Genomic DNA, 23,287 nt, shown 5'->3' on the forward strand with positions numbered 1-23,287 from the left:
GCGTTTTCACTCACGTGAGAAGGCAGCCATAAACAATAGAAACTTTCTGCACAGTATTTGCATAAAAATAGAGTTCAATTCCCGAAGGATAGAAAATGTATTGTTTTGGTACCCCATAATGGTGGCTGTGACGTCGCGTGAAAACGCTCTGTTGTAAGAAATCTGAAAATAATGCTGAATCATAATCGCTTATAATGATTGATATATCTTTACTAGCGCCAACCACGACACCACCAGGGCCTGATCCAATCATGTACCCGTATGGAGACGAGGCTAATGACACACAGGATACTGAGTATGGTTATTATTGGTATTCGAAATGTCCTGAGATACAGTTAGATGCGAGAGGCATGGCATTTTTTGGAAGACGACACTACAAACTTTATGTAAGTAACAATGTCAAAGTGACAACATAAAATAGTATTATTCAGTGGAATACTTAGCCATCACATGTGAGTAGAGTTTGTTAGGTCTCTTCCTTCTTCCTTAATCTGAGGGCTTTTCTCCAGGTTCTCCAGTTTTCCTCCCTCCACAAAACTTAACGCGCTAAATCGTGCAGTTCGAATTCAATTTGTGATTTAGCCGGCTGTGCCCTGACTTTAATCAGTCCAGAGGTTGTTTCAGTGTTTGATCTGTGAGTTAGCCGTGCCCTGACTTTAATCAGTCCAGAGGTTGTTTCAGGGTTCTATCTGTGAGTTAGCCGTGCCCTGACTTTGATCAGCTAAGAGGTTGTTTCAGGGCTATCGATCAAATTTGAACAAAATGCATAGGGAAAAAAGGTTGAATAGGTATTAGTAAGCCTCTGTTAGGGATGACCTATGCTATTAATTACCAAGCAAGTCTTCCAAAGTCTTGAAATAAATTATTTAATTTGAAAAATGTTGTCTGTCAGGTATGTCGCAATGGAATGATATCCTTCAACCATCCTTGGTACCGAAGGTGGCCAAAAAACTTTGCAAAGCGTTACTGGTTTGACGAAGAAGCCATACTCGCTCCTTACTGGGCTTTGGTTGACAGAGTGTACTCATTTCGTTCTGGCGTCTCAAAAGTGTTTTACCATCTTTACAAGGAAAGTGATCCTGCAGCGCAAGATGTACTAACAAGGGCAGTGAAAGATGTCAATAAACACACTCAAAACAATGTGTTACCTAACAAATTTACTGAGGCAACATTGGTTCTAGTTGTCACGTGGGTCAACATTAGACACTGGTACTCAGTATGGAGAACTGAATTACAGGATAAGGTAATGCTCTCATAGCAAAACTCAGTTACCACTCTGTGAAACTGTGCTATAACTTAATAGAAAATGTTGAACTATGGCAGTGTTCGTCACTTTCGTCTTCATTGGACTTGAGCTTATACTTTCAGCATTTATTCATATTAGCGTGATACATGCCCCAAAAATCATTCTAGAGGGCTGTCACGCATGCGTGAGGGAAGTGTGTCGTCCCCGCATGGATTCTGCATCCGAACCCCTTACGTAATACTATATATGTTACTCCAAATGATACACTGATTGTAATTCCTTTTTGTGATTTATTTTAAAGCACAACACATTCCAGGCCGCCCTCATAACAAATGGTGAGTTCTCCTTCGTCATGTACAACTATCCTAAAAATGGCATCCAGTGGTCTGTTCCTGCTAAAAGGTATCGTGTTTTAAATCTTTTCCCATTTCGTAAAAAAGCTCGTGTTTTTCTTGCGCTCGCCTCGCGCTTCTCTCCGAGGCCTTCCTTACGCTTTGTGCTCACCTCCAGTGAGCCTGGTTAAGGAGAGCTAGTAAGTATCTCTTAGTAAGTTAGGGGAGTGCACCATTGCGGAAAGGATCTACACCGCTAAGCATTCTCTATGCAAAGCGCAGGGTCAGTGCATGAGAATGGCACACAGGGATAGTGGGTATCATTATTAGAAGTGTCCTGAGATCCAGTTGGATATGAGAGGAATAGCATCGACCCAATCTCTAGATCTACTTGCTTTATTAAGCCTTGACTTAGTAACAAAATTCGTGAATAATTTTTTATCGTATTCTATCAACAGAGAGGATTATGGTAGGTACTATAACTCCAAAGGTCTTCCTGTAGTGGGCTTCAATGCAGGACATGGGAATGACATTTACTACGATCATCCACGGTGAGTGAATACAATATATACATAAAAGAAAAACTGGAGCTCGGAATTTTTTTTCGAGAAAAATTTGCTTGAAGAAACATAATCACATCTTTCGAATACAACATTCTTTTGGTTCTAAAAAAGAAATATTGTGAACCAGTAGGAATAGTCAGTCGATGATACACCACAAGTAAACGCTGCACGAAGCGCGGGAAGTCGTTTAAGAGTCGTTCATAAGAATTCTGCTGATGGTGGTGATGATGATGGTGATGGTGGTGATGATGATGAAAATAACAGTGAAGATGATGATGACGATTATGATAGTGATGATGATGATGATGATGATGGTGGTGATGGTGATGGTGGTGATGATGATGAAAATAACAGTGAAGTTGATGATGACGATGATGATAGTGATGATGACGATGATGATAGTGGTGATAATGATGAAAATGACGGTGAAGATGATGACGATGATGATAGTGATGATAGTGATGATGATTATCATTATCTTACTCTATAGTTCTGGTGACGTAATGGTCGTCGACATCGACCAGATAGAAGGATTGAACGTCTTCAAATCCCCTGACAGCCAAACCATTCAAGCTACCGGGAATGGAATGCAAGGACGAGTATTCATTCGTCTTGAAGACTCACGAGGAGAAGAGGACCACAGGCTTAAATGTGTGAACTGGTACTACCAGCAAGGAGATGCTCGCGCATTTACACAGTCATTAGAACCATGTCCTTGCAGTGTCTGGCAAGCATGGAGAGATAGAAGATTTAGGTTTACCATGTGGAGTTGGCCTCGCTATTGTTTCTATTCCCGCTTTCCTTCCTCATGGGGGTGGGGACAGGAGTGTTGTTACAAGTTTGAGAGAAAACAGCACTGGTGGGGGTGGTGGTGGTGGATTAGCTTTTTGGCAAATGGCTTTCCAGATGGAGGCAACGCGCACAGGTAAGTAGACCCAACCAACGATTCTTGAATTTTATTGTCCTTTGAATAAGGGAGACAGGGATAAGTAATGGAGGAAGGAAGGGAGAACGTCTTTAATCCACACAGGATCAAAACATTGAGCAGAGATGAACAGGCTTTTAACAGGGTTCATGCTACTCCTTAAACTCCTTGAAAACTCCTTGAATTTAATTCACGTTTTCAAGGGCACCTGAAAAGCTCTTGAATTATACGATTCTAGCGAAACTCCTTGAAAACTCCTTGAATTTTTGCTTTAATCATTACTTGCATGGTTCTGAAATAGATCTAGTCAGATAGATTGGAAATCTGCAAGTCGGCCATGTGCAACCACCGTGTAAAACCTTGGCATAGTTAGCTGAACATACTCCTTGAAAATTCATTTTTAATGAGTCATTGTATACTCCTTGAATAGTCCTTGAATTTTAAGTGGTTACTTCAGCACGAACCCGGTTTTAATTATTTCCTCTTTCTCCCTTCTTGTAGTTTTTTCTGTTGTTTCACCCTCTTACCTCTTTTATTTAAAGCCATTTCTCCCAAACCCTAATCCTCTCTTCTCCACTCAACATTGTAACGTGTTTGTTTCCATTTCAGGTTTCATAAGTATAGGTACCTCACTGAATACCAGAATGATGATAAACAGGCGTATCAAGACTGCTGTATCAAAAGTAACATGTGCTGGCTGTACCAAGAAGCACGGCCATCAGACACGTGTTCACGTTACATCCCACCGAGATGGAGTGAGTAAAGTATTGCAATGGTGTCACTCTGTAACAGTGTTTGCTCTTTTACTCCGACGAAGGACTAACGTCCGAAACGTGGTGTCAAGACAGTTGAAACCTTTTTTAAAACACGGTGTCTGATTTTCATTCTTATTCACTTAACGGTATCGTGACATGCGCACTGGGTTATCAAATTGTCAAGAGCAATTGGCTTATTTCCCGATCCTTCGCCTCCTTTCTGTACACAGGCATCCCAGTGTGCAACATGCGCACCAGGTAATCCGATCGTCAAGAGGAATACTCCAGTTTTGAGTTCTCTGTCGTTCAGGCTAAGCCTCGATTTTGTGAAGAATATTCACATTATCCATTCAAGGTCCGTCAAGTTTCAAAGTGTTTGTATTGTTGAAGTTGTGCATCCTTTACTTTACCGTTGGTAATTGTGAATATTTAGACACTGGTACGAGGCAAAGCCTGAGTAAATGAGTCTGTAATCAAGGAACACAGCGGTAATCTGGAACACGAAAAAGTTCTATTGGTTTGTTGCTTTAGATTTAAATCCCAGTTCCTTCGCCTCTAGGCTTTACACAGGAATCCCGCAACAGAAATAAATAGTACTAATCCTAACTAACTACTATGATTCCTTTTCAAGGTTGGTTTTGGGGCGATCCTCACTTCGTCACACTGGACAGCAAGAACTACACGTTCAACGGTCTTGGAGAGTACGTCATGCTGGATGCAAAAGATGGTTACTTTCAGCTACAAGCCCGAACGAGCCTTGCTAAAGGAAATGGCACTGCTACCGTGTTTAGTGGAGCTGTAGCCAAAGAGAATAATTCCACAACTGTTCAAGTTACCTTGCCGTATGATAATGGTAAAAACCTGTGAAATCTAGCTCATGCTTTTAAATTGCCATTATCATTTTAGTTCTTCTCAATTTCTTTTTTTTTTTCAATTAACGATGTATGTAATGCATTCCTTTATTGTCAGAAACGATGGAAGTTCTCGTAGATGGAAAGACTTTTGATTTCAAAAGCCTGACCAACGAATCTATTGATCTCAATAACGGTTCTGTTACGGTCTCCAAGCCTAAGACACAATGCTTGGAGATGAGCTTCCCTTCAGGAATGTCGGTAACAATATGCGAAAAACAACACATACTTTCCATCGTCACTGCTGCTCCAGAGTCATTCAAGAACAAGACAAAAGGTCTTCTTGGAACATGGAATGGAAATCCGGAGGATGATTTTACTCTACCTAATGGAACAGTACTCTCACATGATATGACGGGCAGTGATATTCACTATAAATATGGAATGGCTTGTAAGTATGGTTGATATGGGTGGCATGGCGTAACAGATAAATGTAAAAATACGATTCTAGATAATTTCCAGTTTGTGCACCAAGATTATGGAATGCGCTTCCACTGACTGAACATTAACAGCACTGCTCATAGCTCTTTCAACGGATGGCATCATATATAACTTTAAAATCACACCTCCAGGCAAAAATCAAACCTTGTTAGAGCTGTGCTCTGGGGACATACATGGACTGTATGGCGGCTTCCAGAAGTGCCCTCACATGTGCTCAGTGCTCTTTCAGTTCAACCCCGTTTAGCTGCGTCACTGTTGTACTTGCGGTGATGACTAGCGATGACGAGTTTCTTTTTTAATGAACTACATTGAAATAAACACAGATAACAGATGCGCATAAAAGCAGAGAACGAAAGATTCTAAGTTATACTTTGCTAACAATCTTTTTACCCATTTTCAGGGCAAGTTACCAACGAAACCTCGCTATTTACGTACAAAGAAGGTGAAAGCCCCGACACGTTTCTCAATAAAACGTTCCGTCCAATGTTTTTAGAAGAATTAAAGTTTTACAATTATTCGCTGAGAATAGAGGCAGAAACGAAATGTCAAGGTGACGCAAGTTGTTTGTTTGATGCGGCATCGACTGGAGACGTAGAGATAGGACTGAGTACCAAGCAGCTGGGATCACAACTCGTCAATGACTCCAAGAAAATGAGTAAGTTCAGTAATTCTTACAAAAGCTTTCTGCAATACAAAATAAAGTAAAAAAAATTAAAGCAACTTTACTTGGGAGGATGACACTTGAGAGTCGCAGGGGATGAACTAATTGCGTCTCCATGAATAATGCCTCTAAGTGAGCCGGGACCGCCATTTTACGTGGTCATCCGAGCTGGTCTAAGTACTTGTAGGTATCCTTGAAGCAAAAGCAGCACCTTATACTCATATATTTTAAGGAACTGAGTGTTGGAAGTTGGTTCGGTCAGAGCTTGAACCCATGACCTTCCGCAAGAGATGCCGTTGCCCACTGAACCAACTGAGCTAACCGGTTGTCTGCACATTTAAACGGTTTGTTTTTACCACTTTCAACGCAGGCAACGACCCACCTAAGATCAGCAACAGTTCCTCAGTAATAGAACTTACAGTCAATACAAGAGCTACTGTGACTGTGGAGGTGACTGATGCCAACGATGATTCGATTACGTTGAATGTAACTGGTCTACCTGATGATGGACGCGTGAGACAATCAAACTCATCTTATTGGACCATCACTTGGTTCGTTACCACAAAAAAGGTAAAAAAAGACCTTTTTACCAAACGTTTCCAAGTATATACTTTCTACTGTGCTGCATTGTTTGATTTTGCAAAATTATATTCATGACGGCGGCCATTTTGTTCGTGACGTCATGTCACTTAGCTTCACAAGACGCTGTGTTTTGTACTCGTCGAAATATAATAGATACAACAAAATACGAAAGAACAATATGCTAACAAGATGTTATTATCTTATCAGCTTGACCTTCAGTTTATCGCATCAGATGGTGAATCTGTATCCGCTTTAATACCAAAAATTTACCTCTGCGCATGTCACCACGGAGGACACTGTGAAAAGCCAAGCAAGATCACAGGCGCAGACTCAGGGGAAAAGAAGTTTATCGAGAATGCTTGCAACTGCGTGGATGGATACACGGGAAAGTATTGTGAGACTGATATCGATGCGTGTGAAGCAAATCTAAACCCTTGTTATCCTGGAGTAGATTGCATTGACTTGCCGCCTCCAGCTAACGTGACTGATGGCTACAAATGCGCTCCTTGCCCCGCTGGATACTCAGGAAATGGAGCCTCTTGTACAGGTACGCCGGTGTGTGCACAGTTGATTGAGTTGCGGTACGATGAAGAATCTGTTCCCTGTCCAATGAGGTACCTACCCAAGGGATAAGCACCTTGTGCCGGTACGGGAATATAGGTGATTTGAGGGAAGAGACATTTTTACTGATACGGCAGCCATCTTGAATTATGGGATGCTGAGGGGAGAAAACACGTAAAATAATTATAAAGCATATAATAGCGGGGTTACGTTTTAAAATAATTATATAAGTTAATAAGTTTTGGACTTTCGCATATTGTTCCAACTACCAGCAAATTAAATTGCTTTTTAGATGTGTTTCTCATTGAAAAGTGTAAAGTTAAGTCATCCTGACGGCTGTGCAGTCTATAATTTCCCCAATATTTGCTACTGACCTCGACATCCCATAATGTCTTGATTAAAGCAATAGAATTCAAGATGGCCGCCGTATCGGTAAAAAGGTCTATCGTTCTTATCCCATCAGTCGGGTAACTAGGGATGGAGAACTTGGTATTGGTACGGGAATACATGCGGTGAAGAATGTGTGGCCTGTCCAACCTGGTACTCAGAGGATGAACCACTTTGTAGTAGAACGAGAACATGTAGATGGGAAAACGTTAATCTTGTTGCAGTTGGTACACAGGTGCAGAACTCCCTATTGCCTCTTGAACGAAAACCGGTTTCACAGATACAAAAATTTATATGATCGATCATTGGACTATACAATTCAGTATTATAGGAACCTAAAACCACTTGCTAAATGAACCAAAATGGAGATAAGATATTAATTGCTTCTTTCCTTTAGACATCGATGAGTGTGGAGATGATAATGAAGACTGTGACCAGCTTTGTCTCAACAAACCAGGGTCTTACGAATGTTCTTGCAAAAGCGGATATCAGCTCCAGGCAGACAAGAAAACCTGTCAAGGTAAGTTCCCTCCACGTAAATAATTCTTATCTAGATCTATCACACAAAGGCGGATCTAGTATTTCGAGGAGGGGGGAGGGGGGGAAGGGGCTCACAAATTAAGAAGGTGCACCTTCAGTTTTACAATCTTTACAGTGTAATTGAACCAACTAATTCCGAGCTAAAAGGAGGGTGCATGGGCACCCTGTGACCCTCCTCAAATCCACCACTGTAAACACATCAACTCAAATAGTTTAATGCATAGCTAATCAAGGTTTTATTATGCTATACTTGTAGACATAGACGAGTGTGTTCGGCGAAACGACTGTATGCACAAATGTACAAACTCTCCAGGAAGTTACAATTGTTCTTGCAACGACAACTTCAAAGTTAAAACAGGAAGCCCAAAGCTTTGTGTTCGTGAGTAGTAAACCCGAGTTACCTCGTTCTTCCTTTCTCTTTTTTAATTTTTTACCCTTTTTGGCACTTGAATGTCTTATGGGAATTCATAAGAAAGGGTTAGTCCTTTGCAAGAAGAATATGTGACAAAAACGAAGAATATTGGCGCTAGGATCGTTTTCTTGCTGAATATAAGGGGGCAGACATTTTCCTTCTCCTCATTGGCGTCTCCTTGGGATGGTCGTGTTGGTTTCCCTGCTATGCCTTGTACCAAGCAGCTGTTTCTTTATCCACAGCTACGAATCCCTGCAACGAGGGTGAACACGAGTGCACACAAGTTTGTTACAAATTATCGGATAATCAACAGAAATGTTCGTGCTACAAAGGATATGAACTGAAGGATGACGAGATAACATGTCAAGGTAATACCATAGTACCAACAACACCTCATGCATTTGCCAGGAAAATACCTGGTCATAATCAATTACCAGAAAACATGTCAAGGTAATATCACAGTACTAACAAAACCCCGTGCACTGATTTGCCAGGAAAATACCTGGTCATAATCAAGAAACGTGTAATAGATTTCCTGATGTGATAAATTGTGAGAGAAATGACGTCATATATTCCCATGACATCACATACCGTAGTCTAGACACTCATTGGTGTTTAAAGTTAGTTCAGAGATTTCCCCATAAATGAGCAGGAGTGGACGTACTTGATTGTATTTTGCATATGATTGCAGACGTGGACGAGTGTGCCACTAAGCCGAACCCCTGTAACCAAAGGTGCCACAACACGGAAGGCGGCTACTATTGTTCATGTCTTCAAGGATTTAGACTCTCTTCTGACAACAAAACGTGCATTGGTAAGACCTTTATTTCGTCTGTTTTATGACCATATGACGAAGATGGTACCTGGATGCATATTAATTTATAGTGCGCAAATATCAATTTTTTAAAAAGGTTTCAGATGCGCATTACAATAAGTCTAAAGATGAATTAAGAGTAAAAGCATAAATAATCAATTTATATTAAAAAAAGAGAATATGGAATATACATATTCTGAAACAATGAAGCTAGTTAACTTAAAAATGTTCAATGTACAATTATAATAACTGATAAAATTTTAGGGTTGTAATATCATTTGTGTAAGAAAAGACTTAGGGCCTCATAAAAAAAACCAATTCTGTAAAGATTTTTCTCGTAGTTTTCTTTATAGTAGGAAAATTCTGCTTATGGCAAGTGGAAAGCATATTTTGGATTAAAACTGTGGTCTTAATTTAACTTTTGCATTGAGCAACCGGAACAGGAAATACGTCACGACTTGAATTTTGTATGCTAACATGCTCACTTGTGTTTAGATATCAATGAATGCATGGAGTGGACGTTCAACTGCTCAGACCCTTCACTGAAATGTGTGAACACAGATGGGTCGTACAAATGCGAGTGCGAAGAAGGACTCTACTGGAATGTCACGCTCAACAAGTGTATAGGTAAGGAGAAGCTTCTTTATTTCCTTATCAAACTTTGGGACAATATTTTGATGAATCAAGGTTTTGGTAGTCCAGTCTTAATGTAAGTGTTGTTTGTTTAAGGTCTTAAGAAAGGACAAAAGCCTCCTCCACCTCCTCCGGCCCCAAAACCGAAGAAACCAGACCAGAATGAGACGATGAACGCTGTCAACATCACTGTTAAGAACTTTAATGCTTCCAAGGTGAGAAGTTAGTACAATAGCAAGGACACTTTCAATGCCAAACTCGACTTTTGTTTTCACGCGATTGTTGCCTGACCTTTTTTATCACTTTTCAGTGGAATAAGCCAAAAGAAGAGAAATTCAAAAATGCCATAGCAAAAGCTATCACAACATATTGTAATGAAGAAGGAAACCAGTGCTCTAGTCCAGTAAAGCGAGCAAGGTACGTAGGAGTGTTAACCATGAAAATATAAACCCATGATTGGTATAAATGCTTCCTTTTCTGCACGAAAACAATCTCATATTTATTATAATCTTTCAGGCGTTCCACAGAGTTCATCACTTGGACCCAAGACGATATCCATTTGATGCCTGGTTTTCCAATTCAAATCAATTCAGAGAAATTCCCAGCTTCCTCTCTAGTTGCTCGCATTGCTTTTTACATCAATTTTCCCCGAGCAGTCATGCTACAGACCGGCATTACTGTGAACAGTGAAATTGTGCTCAAGATCTTGAACGCCTCTCGAGATGACATCGAGAAGGCTCTTAACGCATCCATTATAGACTTTTCAATATATAAGCCGAGAGAAGAGGAAAACACGAAAAAGGAGAAAGACATGTTGCCTATTATCATAGGAGCTGCTGTTGGGGGAACTGTCTTCATTCTGTTGATTATCTTTGTCGCAGTAATGTAAGTAGCTACCGAACCATTTTGGTTCTTACTAAACTTTTCTGTTGTTTTGAGTTCAGGCTATCATACTCGGTTATATTCATATTATAAACCCGCCTCAAAGTAATGCATCACATCTCAGCTCCAACATTTGCATAATAAACTTGGGTATGACGTCATTTTACTCGAGATGACTTCCTTTATGACCATGTCCTATTGAGATTTCATGATCATGGTTCACCCCTCCCCGTCCCGCTTTTTTCAGCATTATACTAATAGTATTCCTTTTATTCTAGTTGCTATAAGCGGAGTAAAAGAAAAGTGTTCCTCCAACCTCCAGAAGACATTCAAATGAGGGAAGCTAGCTCAAGCGCAGCAGTATTAAACGAAGCATTTAACGAACAAAATATTTCAACCAGCGTCTCCGAGCCCAACCCGTCCACTTCTTGAGGGAGTAAAATAAGAACCAAAAAGATGCCATTGATAGACGGTGTGGGTAAAAGTAGCAAAGTCAAATTAAGAATGTGTGCAAAAAACGAATGATGAGAGTCAGTAGAAATAGGAGTACGTCCCGACCGTCCTTATAGCCATATAACAAACACATTGTCTTGCATCAGAGTATCTGTTCAGTAAGCTATCACCATAATATGCGATGAACAAGAGTGAAAATATTGATGACCTAACAAAAGATTATCGAGAAGTATGCTGCTGGTGATGCTCGCTGGAAGACATCAGATTCGGAATGAAAAATACTTCATAGGCATCCAAAAAAAAAGGTGCAGTGTGTCAATAGTACATCAAATTAATGTATGTAACCATTTATATGATATTTTATACTGTCAGTCAAGACCTTCAAAAGTTGATCGACCACACAGATGTGGCTTTTGTGAAACTATTAACCAAGGTCTACGTCTTCGTACTTTTATAGCGTTAGGTGCAGTGTGTCAATAGTATAACAAATTAATGTATATGTAACCATTTATAATAATTTATACTGTCAGTCAAGACCTTCAAAAGTTGAACGACCACACAGATGTGGCTTTTGTGAAGCTATTAACCAAGGTTACGTCTTTTATAGCGTTAGATTTAACAAGGAATTTTTCATAAAGAAGAAGGGAGGGGTGGGTGGTTATTAAGCAACGTGTCGTCATTTATAGAGGATCAGAGGCGGATCGAGGGATCATTTTAAAAAAGGGAATATTAAAACATTTATCAAGATAAACTTTCACGTTTACAAAAAGCTCTCAAATATAATTTCAGTAAATTTGAGATGCCAATATATAGGCCTTTTCTGGGCTTCCTGTGGTATTGGCGCGGGTGTCCTGTTACGTCACTTCCTTTCAAAAATCCTGTATCCGCCCCTGAAGATGTATTCATTCTAGTCTTTTAAAATTGTTTAGACAAAAAAGCGTTATGAAAGTTTTGTATTAAAGAGGTAAAATAGTCGTTAAGTTATGAAATAACAGTATGATAAATACTTTGTATTTTATAAGTAGTGTTTAAACAAAGCTCAGTATGTTCTGTAATTTGTTTAGGTGTACGTGTGTTTGTATACATCAATTTCAGAAAAGATTGTCGGCGCAAAAAGGGATAGGCGATAAGCAATAAAAATATGGTAATTTAAGAACCAAGAATAGCTGGAATGACTAGTGTTTCTTCTTCCTATATATTTAGAGTTTTTTGAAGTCGACATAGTTTCGACTATTCGTGTTAAGATGCATGCCCATACTTGCTTTCGGTTAGAATGACCAATCACCTAACTCCTTTGACGCCGAAAATCTTTCTTAAGATACTTGGAGTTTGTAAAATCGTCAAGATATTACACGTCCTATGATTGGCTTATAACCACTGCCTTAATTTTTGCAAGAAATAAAAAGTATATGTGATTTAGTAAGTAAGTAATTTTGCAAGTAGGTGTATATAGGAATATAGATTTTAACTTATAATTGATAGTTTTAAATTATTGTATTTTTGTAGTGCTCGAAAAATAGTTTCACAGAAATTTATGTTCTTCAAAGAAATGAATTTTATAGTTCGTTCAAAGTTTAAATATAGCATTACAATGGTCAATGGCAAAAATGAAATAAAATTTCACTGTGTAAAGGACAAGTTTTTTGTGCTTAAAGAGAAAGGAAGGAAGGAAGGAAGGAAGGAAGGAATGATGGAAGGAAGGAAGGGAGGCAGGCAGGCAGGAAGGAAGGAAGGAAGGAAGGAAGGAAGGAAGGAAGGAAGGAAGGAAGGAAGGAAGGGAGGAAGGAATGATGGAAGGAAGGAAGGAAGGAGGGAAGCGGGAAGGAAGGGAGGAAGGAAGGGAGGAGGGAAGCGGGAAGGAAAGAGGAAGAGGGAAGGAAGCGGGAAGGAAGGAAGAAGAGAGGAAATAATTCTTTTTCAAACAAAACAAAACTTTTACTTTATTTGCTTCAATTTTCACTTCCCTTTTCTTTTGTGCCATTTTCGAAGACATTCTATGCCAATCTCTATTTCATTCAAAACTCGGAGCACCAACAGCACCAACAGGGCTGAAAAACGAGTCAGCGGTTGGATGAAGTCGCGGGCTCATCTTTCTCATAAACAATTCAAATACCAATGTTACTGCAAGATTGACCAACTGGACTACAAGGGTCAACAATAAGCGCCCTCTAAAACTCTCTTCAATAAATAATGTCCAATCTTTGGTTTCTGAAATATTTATATATCTATAGTATTTGTGCTGAAATGCTATTCTCTGGAAGTAACATCGTACATGTTCCCATTGGTATGAATCCTTTACATCAATTTGGCGCATGCGCACAAGGTTTTCAGCCCTGTCGAAAGGACTACATTGTATAGAGGCTTTGCACCGTCACGTGACTGCAGCCATGACAGATGGAGGGAACAATGCAATCGTTTTACATGAGCAAAGGGATTTTATTGTTCTGCCATCTAACCACAAGCTGTGATGGCGCAAAGCCTCTTGTTTCCTAATTTTAAACTTTGTTTAACTTTTTAAAACACGTTTGAATCATTCACTGATAAAAATATTCATCATGTTACATTTTGAGTCTTGCTTTGGTTTACAAGTAGACATGGTATTATTTAATTGTTATTTACACAACTTTACTTGTATTCATAAGTTAACTTCTTTATTCCATTTAATCATTTCATCACTTCTCTCCATTTAAGTTTGTTAAATCGAAAAAAAATTGAAAGAAAAATTTGCAGTTGGTTTAATACAAACTTTCGAAAAATAAACTAAATACAAAAGGCTGGCCAAAAGAACCCTAATGAATATTAACACTCGAAAAAGATTAATTATTTTGATTCTCTCACTCTTTCTTTTTCCAGGAAATTCTCTTAGAATGGATCTAAAAGTTATCAGAAATTAATGTGGAAATCGTTGGGTAGGAATAGGTCGTGAAAATCCTCTACGCAGAAGGGGGAGGGTAGTACGTTAAACAGTAGCTTTACATTCAGATGATTTACATCACCAGGTTTACGTTAAATAATGTTTTTTAATATTTTAGTTGTGTAGTTACTGGAGATTCAGGTTAAAAGCATGATTAATATATTTAGATACATTAGGTTCTATTCAAGTGGCTGTCAGGTACAGGATTAAGTGAAGACCTGTATGACTGTTTAAAGAAGCTCACACACCGAAAGATGTTAGATATTTAGTCGTCTTGAGTGTTGTAGGACCGTGGAGTGTTATTTGAAGTTACACGCTGTTGTAGCACCTCTTCAATCTACAAGAGATATTCAACCATTTAGACAATTTAAATGAAGTACTTTTTAAAGTTTGAGGGTAAAGTGTTGTTTAAGGTTAATTATGTTTTAGCCATTCTCATTCCCTGAGCCCACGTTCCTTGTGGCCTCCGCCAATAAACGAAGGGCTTGTACAACGTCCACTGTTTTATGACTGCTAGTGCAACAATGGAAAAATATTCGTTAGTTACAAGATTCGCTGGTAAAAGGCCTTAAGTGATTTGCAAAGACCAAAAGGAATGCAGGCTCGGGAACAAGAATGTGTTCCGTTATGACTACCTTATTGCTTTATCATACATGGCCAAAAACAGCTCATGAGCAATATGGTGAACATTGTTTAGATAAAAACAGTTTAGTTTTTTAAGAGTATAAAAATCTGAAGTTTAAAAGTAGAACTAGTGTTGAAGTAGATGATATTTATAATCATTGTTTAAAGTAAATTTAAAGAGAGAAAATGTGTAAGAAATAAACATGGTGTGGAGTGCATGCAAGCGAACGTATACACCACTGACCGCATAATTATGTGGGCTCAGTTAAGATTATCAACATTGAGAAATCATTACACGTTTGTGTCTTGAACTTCTCCGACTAGACCCAGTCTCCGATGGTGTTTCCTCCTCCGTTAAACTTGGACAAGATAGAGAAAGCTTTATCCTGGACTCCTGAAGGTTGGTCTGTAATAATGAGGAGGCAGGCGAAAGAGATGGTGTGTTGCATCGTGATGCACTAAGGTCGCATTGTTCCAGGGTTTTAAGTAATTCCCCCTCAGTTGGTCCTGTCGTGCTGACGAGCTCTAAGGAGTACGAATTGGACAGCGAAGATTAACGAACGGGTTTGTGCATAACGAAATGCTGTCTGATGTTGATGTTGAAGGGTAACAGGACTAAAACTAGCATCAAAAATCGCCTTGCAAGGGACTCTGTGATGCTCTGATGGTAGTGTGTGATGTAATATCATTGTATTTATACGACTCTGTTACTACGCAACTACCTGGAATTTCCTACAGCTTTTACAGCGAACTCTGGCCGTGTGACAAACTTGCATGACACATTTACATATGACGATACCATTCACATAGACAAAATGTCACATCAATCAATCATGATTACGGATATTCACAACTTGATTGTTAGATATCAATTATTTATCTCTTTACCCTGTTTTAAGCACTTTTAACTTGTCGAGTGTTTAAACTTAAAAGATCTGATCTACACTATCAAATAAAAACAATAAATAATAGTAGAATAACGATAATCAATGGCGTTAGTAATACTATACACAGTAACTCTGAATAGTGATACATCAAGAGGTACCTGGTATTGTCCCAGCCTGTTCTAGTGCAGTCGTCAAGTCCCACATCTGTATACTCCCATTATCATGTCCTGTAATGAGGTACCGCCTTGGTCTTGATCCTATCCGACTAGATCCATCACACTCATGGACGCAGTAACAACTGATGCGATTCCCATCGACTGAATGTATCGTACAAATCCTACCAAAACACATGACAATAGAGTTTACCTCAGTGATGACGTCACACAATTGTTTTTAATAATAATGGGAGGTTCTTGTATAGCGCATTTATACAACGTCTCAATGCGCTTTACATTAATGACCAGTGGAGGACTTTACGGGCTGCATAATAAGGCGCTAGTAGCAGCCGTGCAGCTTACAATCATGAGTGATTTGTTAGTACATTAGTGTTATGCCTCCAGACAGGGATAGGCTTGTTCTTAAAGACATTTAGGAATTTGGTGACATCAGAAACTGCATGTAAAAATATGATATGGTGTGGAACTTCAAATCGATACAGCGTGTATGAACCTACCTTTTTCCCGTAGAAGACAGTCTAACGTGTAATTGGTCAGTGTCAGGTACGATTTTTTGAACAAATACCTGCTGATCATCTCGATCGCCGAACGGTCCTAGAAAAAACGACAAAGATTCCTTAAAAATTACAGCACAAAATCAAGACGAGTAGCGAGTCTCTCTGTCGTATACTTTTAGGCTGGTCATTCAAGGTACACCTGTAAGTTTCCCTAAAGATGTTTTCTCCCTCCACAAACAATTATTCTAAACTGTGCGACCGTCTTCCTTCAATTCTCTTTCCTCATTCACACACACACACACACACACACACACACACACATTCAAATCTTTTCTCTTTTGCAGAGACCTCCGTTTTTTAATGTTGCGAGTGTGTGTAAGAGGTGGGGAGGGGTGGTGGTGGATTGGGAGGGGTGGGGAGGGGTGGTGGTGGGTGGGGAGTAAGCATAACATCTTTACTTACCTAATGAGTTTCCAGCAGAATAACTAGGATGAGTCTCTGTCTCTTCCAGAGAGACCACGTTAAACGAAGCCAGCGGTGTAGACCCAGGCTGCGTGGATATCATCCCTCTAAAGCGAGTAACATTCCATGTACGTACATGATTGTACTCAGCACAGACAGACACCAAGTGTTTCTCACTTAGCATCACCCTTATCACAGGGCTGCGGTGTACTGTGAACGTCTGGAAGAGTTGCGGTCCATGTCCTACTGTCTCCGGGTGTTGGACGATGACACGTACGGTACCGGAGCTAGTGCCATATGCAATCTCAATCCAGTTTCCACTAAGACCTATCGGACAAAAGAAACCTTCAAATATTATTGATAACCTGAAACAGTCTCTGGTTGATCAAAGTCAGGGAATGACTAACACAGATTGAACCCTGAAACGACCTCTGGGCTGATCAAAGTCAGGGCACAGCCAACTCACAGATTGAATTTGAATTGTGGAGGGAGGAAAGCCAGAGAGCCTAGGGAAAACCCTTGAATCAAGGGAGAGACCTAACAAACTCTACTCTATTGTGATGCCAAGTTCTAGAATCAAACTTGAGACCCCAGAGGTGAGAGGCAATTGTATTATCTCTACGCCACCCTCGATTCAGACATGAATGGAAACGTCTGGGGAAAACGTTTGACTAGTTTCGTTTGGATATTCTACATCAAATTCGTCATTTTCCTTTTATAGCAGGCAACCTCTAAGAGGCACAAAAACCACAGATATCCCAAGCAAATGAAGTATAAAATATCCTCCAAAATGAAGACCGAGAAAGCATCTAGTGATAAGACTTACATGTTTTGGGTGTTAGATACACACTCAATGCCGTGACCATATCTCCATTGGGATCCTTGTACAGCTCTGTAACTAGCAAATCATTGTCTTTCATTCGCAGAGGAAACTTTTGCATATCTGGAAGAAAATTTGAGGATAGATCTATTACTGCCACTTTTTATAACAAGTGGTTCTTCATCAAATGGAAATTAGGAAGCACTTTTTTGTGTGAAGGGAGAAAAAGTGTGATAAATGTTTGTGTTTGTGAATGTTTGAGGCTTTTGCAGTTCAGACATGATATCCAATGTAAGATTACTTACCAATATAATAAATAGATCCATTGGAACATCCTAATAAGAGAAAATATCCTGCCTTGTCATAGCTAGTGATAGGGACCACGTCTTGAATCTGGAGACAAAATGAGTGCAAGCATTTTCATTAAAAAACGTATCCTGCTAGCAATTTTTTAAGACATAATTCTGTTAAGCAAAAAAGGAAAACATACAGAGAAAATACGAATGGGAACCTCTTCCAGCAAGGTAATAATACTGGGTGCTATACAGAAATATTGTTTGTCAGTGCTCATTACTACAGTATTTGATAATGGACTTCTTCAATGATAGGATGGCCATCTTACCAGGGGGGTGGAGGGGGGAGGCAAAAAAAAAACAAAGTTGACAGAAAATTTATAGAGTTTTGCATTGCTTTTTTTTAATGGATAAAGGTGTTTGATGTGCTGTCTTAATTCATCTTTTGTTGTATGCTCTTGTGGTGAGCTGTTAAAAATATTTATATCAATCAACATCATTACTGTAACACTGTATTTCCTCCCTGGACACCCCCCACAGTTTACTTACCTGCCAATGTTGGGACATTGAATTCCAAACCCCTATCTTCCCAGTATGACTTGTTGCAACCAACTGGCTGCCGATAAAGAACAGTGCATCCACTATAACAGTCAGATCAAATGTACCTATACGAACAAACAGTATGCAACATCAGTATCAGTCACTTGGTAAAGTCAGTAGTGCAACCAGCTCTGGGGTTATTGCTTCAATTCCTGGACTTCGGTCACATGTGAGTAGAGATTGTTAGATATCTCTCTTGATAAAATGTTTTTTTTCCTGGGTTGTTTCTCTGAATTCTCTGACTTGGCAATGCCTTAATTCAAAGAGTGCAGAGGTTTTTCAGGGTGTCAATAAAATGTGATGGTTTCAATAGCAAGAATAGGATAAACATTCAACCTACCAATGTCAAATTTGACATATCCGTTCTCACTATGAGTGAAACTCCACAGTCTTATCTTAGTTCCAGACGAGACAGCTACCATCCTGTCTCCTAAAGATCCTGCAGAAACCTTTGCGTTCAAGGCCATTTTTTCCACACAGTTTTCCAGGTATGGTGATTTGAATACCATTACCCATTCAGCAGTGTCTTTTAGCCTGTACAATAACATTATACTAGGTTACATCAAATAACCAAATATGTCTTAACTCTATTACATGAATATAGAAATCTTGATATAATCTTACTTATAGCATACTATACAATGGGCAAAGGCTACAGCTATTACACCATGGTGACCCATCACTATCAAAGCCTTCCGTGGGTTCATTTCTAGGAACAAAAAGCACCAACACTTAGTTATAGCAAACAAAGGCATCAGGGATACAACTAGAGGGGTTGACCACAACCAGTAGAAAATTAAAGGCTTGTAATAATTGGATAAAATAACAAAAGCAAAGAAAGAACACATGTGTATTTTTTAAGATGCTCATGATTGTCATATTATTCTTATTGTTCTACCATTTCTTTGTTATCTTAACCAATCAATTTTGTTTTAGGAGTAATGGATTTTAGAAATAAGAGGGAGGGAGAAAGGGAGGGAGAGAGAGAGAGGGAGGGAGGGAGAGAAAGAGAGAGGGATAGACAGAGTTAGGGAGGGAGAGAGAAAGAGAGGGAGATAGAGAGAGAGGGTGAGAGAGAGAGAGGGAGTGAGTGAGAGAGAGAGAGAGGGAGAATGGGAGGCAAGATATGGTACAGTATAGAAATTTCTGGAATGTTATACATTGATATACAAACATCTCACCCATAGGGTAGGTAGGTTCGTATAAACCAGATGACCTAAGACTTGGTTCTTTTTTAGGCACTGCTTCTCTGAGAGGACTGCTTGCCATGCTACAGCTTGAGCTTCTCCTGGACAATGAGAAGAAGCTCTCTTGTGTAGGAGGAGGGAGTTCTAGAAGCATACAACACATAGTGTCCAAACTACATAGCTATCAATATTGATCAAATAACTCAGGCAATGTCCTGTGGCATACAACGTCAGAAGCCTCACTAAAGCTAAGTATTGTTTTCTTTCAGTCAAAAATATAAAAGGAACTGACGGATTAGTTTTGATTGATGGCAGTGCAAAAACCCATCTTACAAGCTGTTGAAAAGTTTGCAGAATATTGAGAATGTCTGCAGCATTATTCTGAGATTCTCAATATTCTGCAAACTTGGTAGTGGGGAGCTGCTCATTGGAATTTGTTTTTTTACTGTCATCAGTCAAAAATATATAAGAAACTGACAGAATAGTTTTGATTGATGGTCCAACAAGCCCTTGAAATGTCTAAGTTTGCAGAATATTGAGTCCTGCAGTATTATACTGTAGCCTTTGATAACCTACAGTAATAAGAGATCAGCTGTAAGTATTACTGTACCTGGAGGATGAAGGTAGCCATGGAACAGAACATCACCACACTTGGAACATGAAACCTCCTCACACAGTCTGATCCTCTTGACTGAAACACAATATAATACTTATACAGTCACTCAACATATACCTTGCTTTAAATGAGTGACATGAAAAACAGGTACTTAGTTTATTTAACTGATACAGTGTTGGTCTTGTGACAAAACAATCAGAATCAAGACTCAATCAAAATCTCGAAGTTCTGGTATTAACAATAGGGACCTTTAGCAAGACATTCTTGCTACAGTGTAGATACAGTACTGCAAACTGTAGGTGTTTTTCTTCAAACTCTTGACATTTATCAAGGCGTCATAAAGCTGAAGCTGTTAAATTTAATTTAACTAAATTTAATTCAATTAAATTAATTAAATTTCATGGATGCTGAGTGTTTCTGTGTGTTTACAGGCTTGATTCTGGGCCTGATCCCCAATATTTAAAGGCTAGCTGTAAATCTGATGCCAAAGGTCTCTAATTGAGGTTTTCCGTTCCCCATGGATCATGTCCCCCCCTCCCCCTACCACCCGATTTTAACTACTTAAAATGTGTTCTATGGTTTTAGATACTACCAATAATGACCTACCTAGTGGGGTGATTCCATAAAACTCTGCTTCATGCTTAATAACTTTTAAGTCTAACCCTCTAAAAAAGAGAGAGAAATTCTTGAATCAAAGTACAAATACATGTATTCCATAAAATCTAAAAATATCACTAATATCTCTTAAGGCATTGATATATGCTAAAATAAGGCATACAAAACTGTTGGCGATGTTGCAGAAAGGAGAAATAAACATGATTAAATCTTTCTCGAAACTACTAATGCACTGAATATCGGGCCCTTTTGCATGTATCGCAAGCCTATTGTATTCTTTGTTAGCTTTTTTCTGTTGTACATTGTATATGTTAGGGTCTTTTTTGGTTTCTATTGAATTACGTAAATATATAAGCTGAAATAAGCTCAAATAAGCTCAAATAAGAAGACACCAACCTTGGATCAAGCTCTTTGGTTCGAAGAAAGTTTAATATAGGGACAAAAGCTTCAGGATCTCGATCAATAAATATCTGTCAAATAAATACAAGAAATATGTTATAATTTGTCCGAAAAGTAGAGGTATGTTTTTTATTCTTCTTGTAATGTAAATACTGTTTGCAGTCAAGGTGGCAATGTGTTGGTCTTGGATCTTTAGTCCTTCAACCTGTTCAGCATGGGTGGCTCTAACAGGAGTACAAGACTCCAGCTGACATAGCTCTAAGGGTCAAAGGGGCAAATAAACTACCACACCATGATAAGGTGATAATCCCTTCAAGGGATCTACTAGGATATAAGTAAGATTTCTTTATTCTCCAAGGCGAGTACTTACAGCTCCAGTTTCATCTCGTAATGAAGAGATTCTTCCACTCATCAAACTAATGGAGGAAATTAAGTCAGTGCAAATTTTTAAAAAATTTCATAAATAATTTGGTTAACCAAAAGTAGGAGTAGGTCTTAAATATGTAACTATACCTTGAAAAAAAGGAATCTGGAATCCATGACAATGTCTGTTTTGAGGTAGAAAATCTGCAGAACAAAAAATTTCCTTTAGTATGAATAAATAACAGGCCTGCTTAGACAAAATGTAGCCAATAAATGCAAACATAATATCAATACCTACCAAAATATACTCTGAAAGTATAAAGAATATGAGTGAAGTTGCCATATTAAATTTTATTCAAATCTCAATGTTAGAAATTTTATGAAGAATTTAATGTTTGAAAATTAACATATCATTCCCAATAATAATAACTTCAAATAATTAATTAATGGTGGATATTTTTGTGGTTAAACTGGGAGGTGTCAGTAAATTGCACTACATGTACCATGTCACACTATGGGGTTCAAGTTTAATGCTGTGGCTCATACTGTTGCATGAATTATTGAATTCTTACAACCAGATTTAGATTGACTCATTTCTATAACTTGTAACTAAATCAAATTGAATTCTTATAATTTGTACAGAATTTACATTCAACACCCAGACGGTAAACATGCAAATGCACTTAGAATACCTAAAAAGTCGGCAAGAGAGGAAGAAGAGGAAAATATCTCTAACGTAAACTTGGTGTAAAAATAGTAGTCTTCTGTATAGGGGTGATAAATATTTTGAGATTAAGTTCGTGTATTGAGTAAATATACATTAGCATGCAGACGAGCAAACTAAAAATATATGTTATGATAGGATTGTAGACATAGTTTTACAGGTGCTTGATCACGCACAAATATTAGAAGATGAATAATGTCAAAGAAATTCCAAACAAACTCCTCAACGATTGTAAGCTTGCATTGAATCGATATTTTGATCACCATTAATTAAAAATTTGCAAAACCCCTAAATTTCGAATTAACTTCGAAAAAAATACGACGTTGGTTTTATACCGAAACTTCTCCCTGTATTCAGAGCTACATTAAATATAAGGAAAATTTTTTTTGAGAATTACGTTTGAAAAGCTTTTTTTGAACATGAAGATGCCAACTCACCGTCGTCCACCGACGTTCAAAGTAATAATTTCCCCAGTCGCAAAGCTCATTTCTTTCTTTAACAGCCACGAAGGCCTTTAGCAGTAGTGGTAAACTAAAGGTCTTGGACGTTAGTGGAATATTTGGTTAGTTAGGTTACCATTGTAATTATTTTTCTTTGCTTCACCTGTTTTGATGGCCGGTTTGACAGTCAATTCAAGATGGCGGCCAACCACAAGAACTAGTACTCAGGCTCTTGGGAGACTTGGATAGAACGCGATGCTTCATGGGAGGGATAAAATATTCTCTTTTTCTCTATTCCATTCTTTTCTCTCTCTCTTTTGGAACTCAATTCATTTTTCTTTATTACATTGGCGTAAGGAGCTGACGTAAACAAGATGGCGCAGAAATACCCAAAGATCCAAATAGTCCAAAGGCACTATAAACTACTGGTTTTCAATCGAGTTTGATAGCGGCGGGGTTTCGCTTGACATACGGCCAACTAATATAAAAGGAAGTGAATCCATTCTTTATTCAGTGGCGCTGCTAAGTCTGCTACCTATCCATTAGGAATACCGAAACGCTTGGTTTTGATG

General features: G+C 38.7%; 2 protein-coding genes across 5 annotated transcripts in view; one reads left to right on the forward strand and one right to left on the reverse strand.

Moving 5' to 3' along the window:
- The window catches only part of LOC116289881 (uncharacterized), a 60,115-nt gene extending 47,854 nt beyond the window's left edge, over positions 1 to 12,261 (forward strand). The window contains exons 11-26 of the mRNA XM_089023972.1: positions 2,632 to 3,066; positions 3,676 to 3,821; positions 4,453 to 4,674; positions 4,791 to 5,123; positions 5,574 to 5,828; positions 6,205 to 6,404; positions 6,624 to 6,963; positions 7,762 to 7,884; positions 8,161 to 8,283; positions 8,559 to 8,684; positions 9,008 to 9,130; positions 9,626 to 9,757; positions 9,860 to 9,978; positions 10,074 to 10,180; positions 10,280 to 10,648; positions 10,924 to 12,261. Coding sequence (XP_088880098.1) covers positions 2,632 to 3,066; positions 3,676 to 3,821; positions 4,453 to 4,674; positions 4,791 to 5,123; positions 5,574 to 5,828; positions 6,205 to 6,404; positions 6,624 to 6,963; positions 7,762 to 7,884; positions 8,161 to 8,283; positions 8,559 to 8,684; positions 9,008 to 9,130; positions 9,626 to 9,757; positions 9,860 to 9,978; positions 10,074 to 10,180; positions 10,280 to 10,648; positions 10,924 to 11,077 — 3,307 coding nt within the window. The 3' untranslated portion in view covers positions 11,078 to 12,261. The remainder of the gene's footprint in view (positions 1 to 2,631; positions 3,067 to 3,675; positions 3,822 to 4,452; positions 4,675 to 4,790; positions 5,124 to 5,573; positions 5,829 to 6,204; positions 6,405 to 6,623; positions 6,964 to 7,761; positions 7,885 to 8,160; positions 8,284 to 8,558; positions 8,685 to 9,007; positions 9,131 to 9,625; positions 9,758 to 9,859; positions 9,979 to 10,073; positions 10,181 to 10,279; positions 10,649 to 10,923) is intronic.
- Positions 12,262 to 13,014: 753 nt separating this feature from the next.
- On the reverse strand, positions 13,015 to 22,913 carry LOC116294380 (BTB/POZ domain-containing protein KCTD3). 4 transcript variants are annotated; one of them, XM_031701977.2, is made up of 17 exons: positions 22,713 to 22,913; positions 21,702 to 21,755; positions 21,559 to 21,604; positions 21,186 to 21,259; positions 20,781 to 20,839; positions 20,169 to 20,249; positions 19,553 to 19,702; positions 18,996 to 19,080; positions 18,712 to 18,905; positions 18,321 to 18,436; positions 17,784 to 17,871; positions 17,485 to 17,601; positions 16,659 to 16,985; positions 16,197 to 16,293; positions 15,682 to 15,860; positions 14,932 to 15,161; positions 13,015 to 14,349 (listed from the first exon to the last, which is right to left on the reverse strand). In XM_031701977.2, the coding sequence occupies exons 1-17, from the start codon at positions 22,760 to 22,762 to the stop codon at positions 14,278 to 14,280; spliced, it is 2,019 nt and encodes a 672-aa protein (XP_031557837.2). In that variant the 5' UTR covers positions 22,763 to 22,913; the 3' UTR covers positions 13,015 to 14,277. The 4 variants fall into 4 exon arrangements, with proteins under 4 accessions (XP_031557837.2, XP_031557835.2, XP_088880382.1 ...); XM_031701975.2 differs by having other exon boundaries at positions 16,659 to 17,003; XM_089024256.1 differs by lacking the exon at positions 13,015 to 14,349 and having other exon boundaries at positions 14,776 to 15,161.
- Between the last annotated feature and the right edge of the window lie 374 nt (positions 22,914 to 23,287).

Source organism: Actinia tenebrosa, unplaced genomic scaffold, assembly GCF_029948245.1.
Source record: "Actinia tenebrosa isolate PJP-AT-01 unplaced genomic scaffold, QUT_ActTen_1.0 PGA_scaffold8__29_contigs__length_14323225, whole genome shotgun sequence".
NCBI lineage: Eukaryota > Metazoa > Cnidaria > Anthozoa > Actiniaria > Actiniidae > Actinia > Actinia tenebrosa.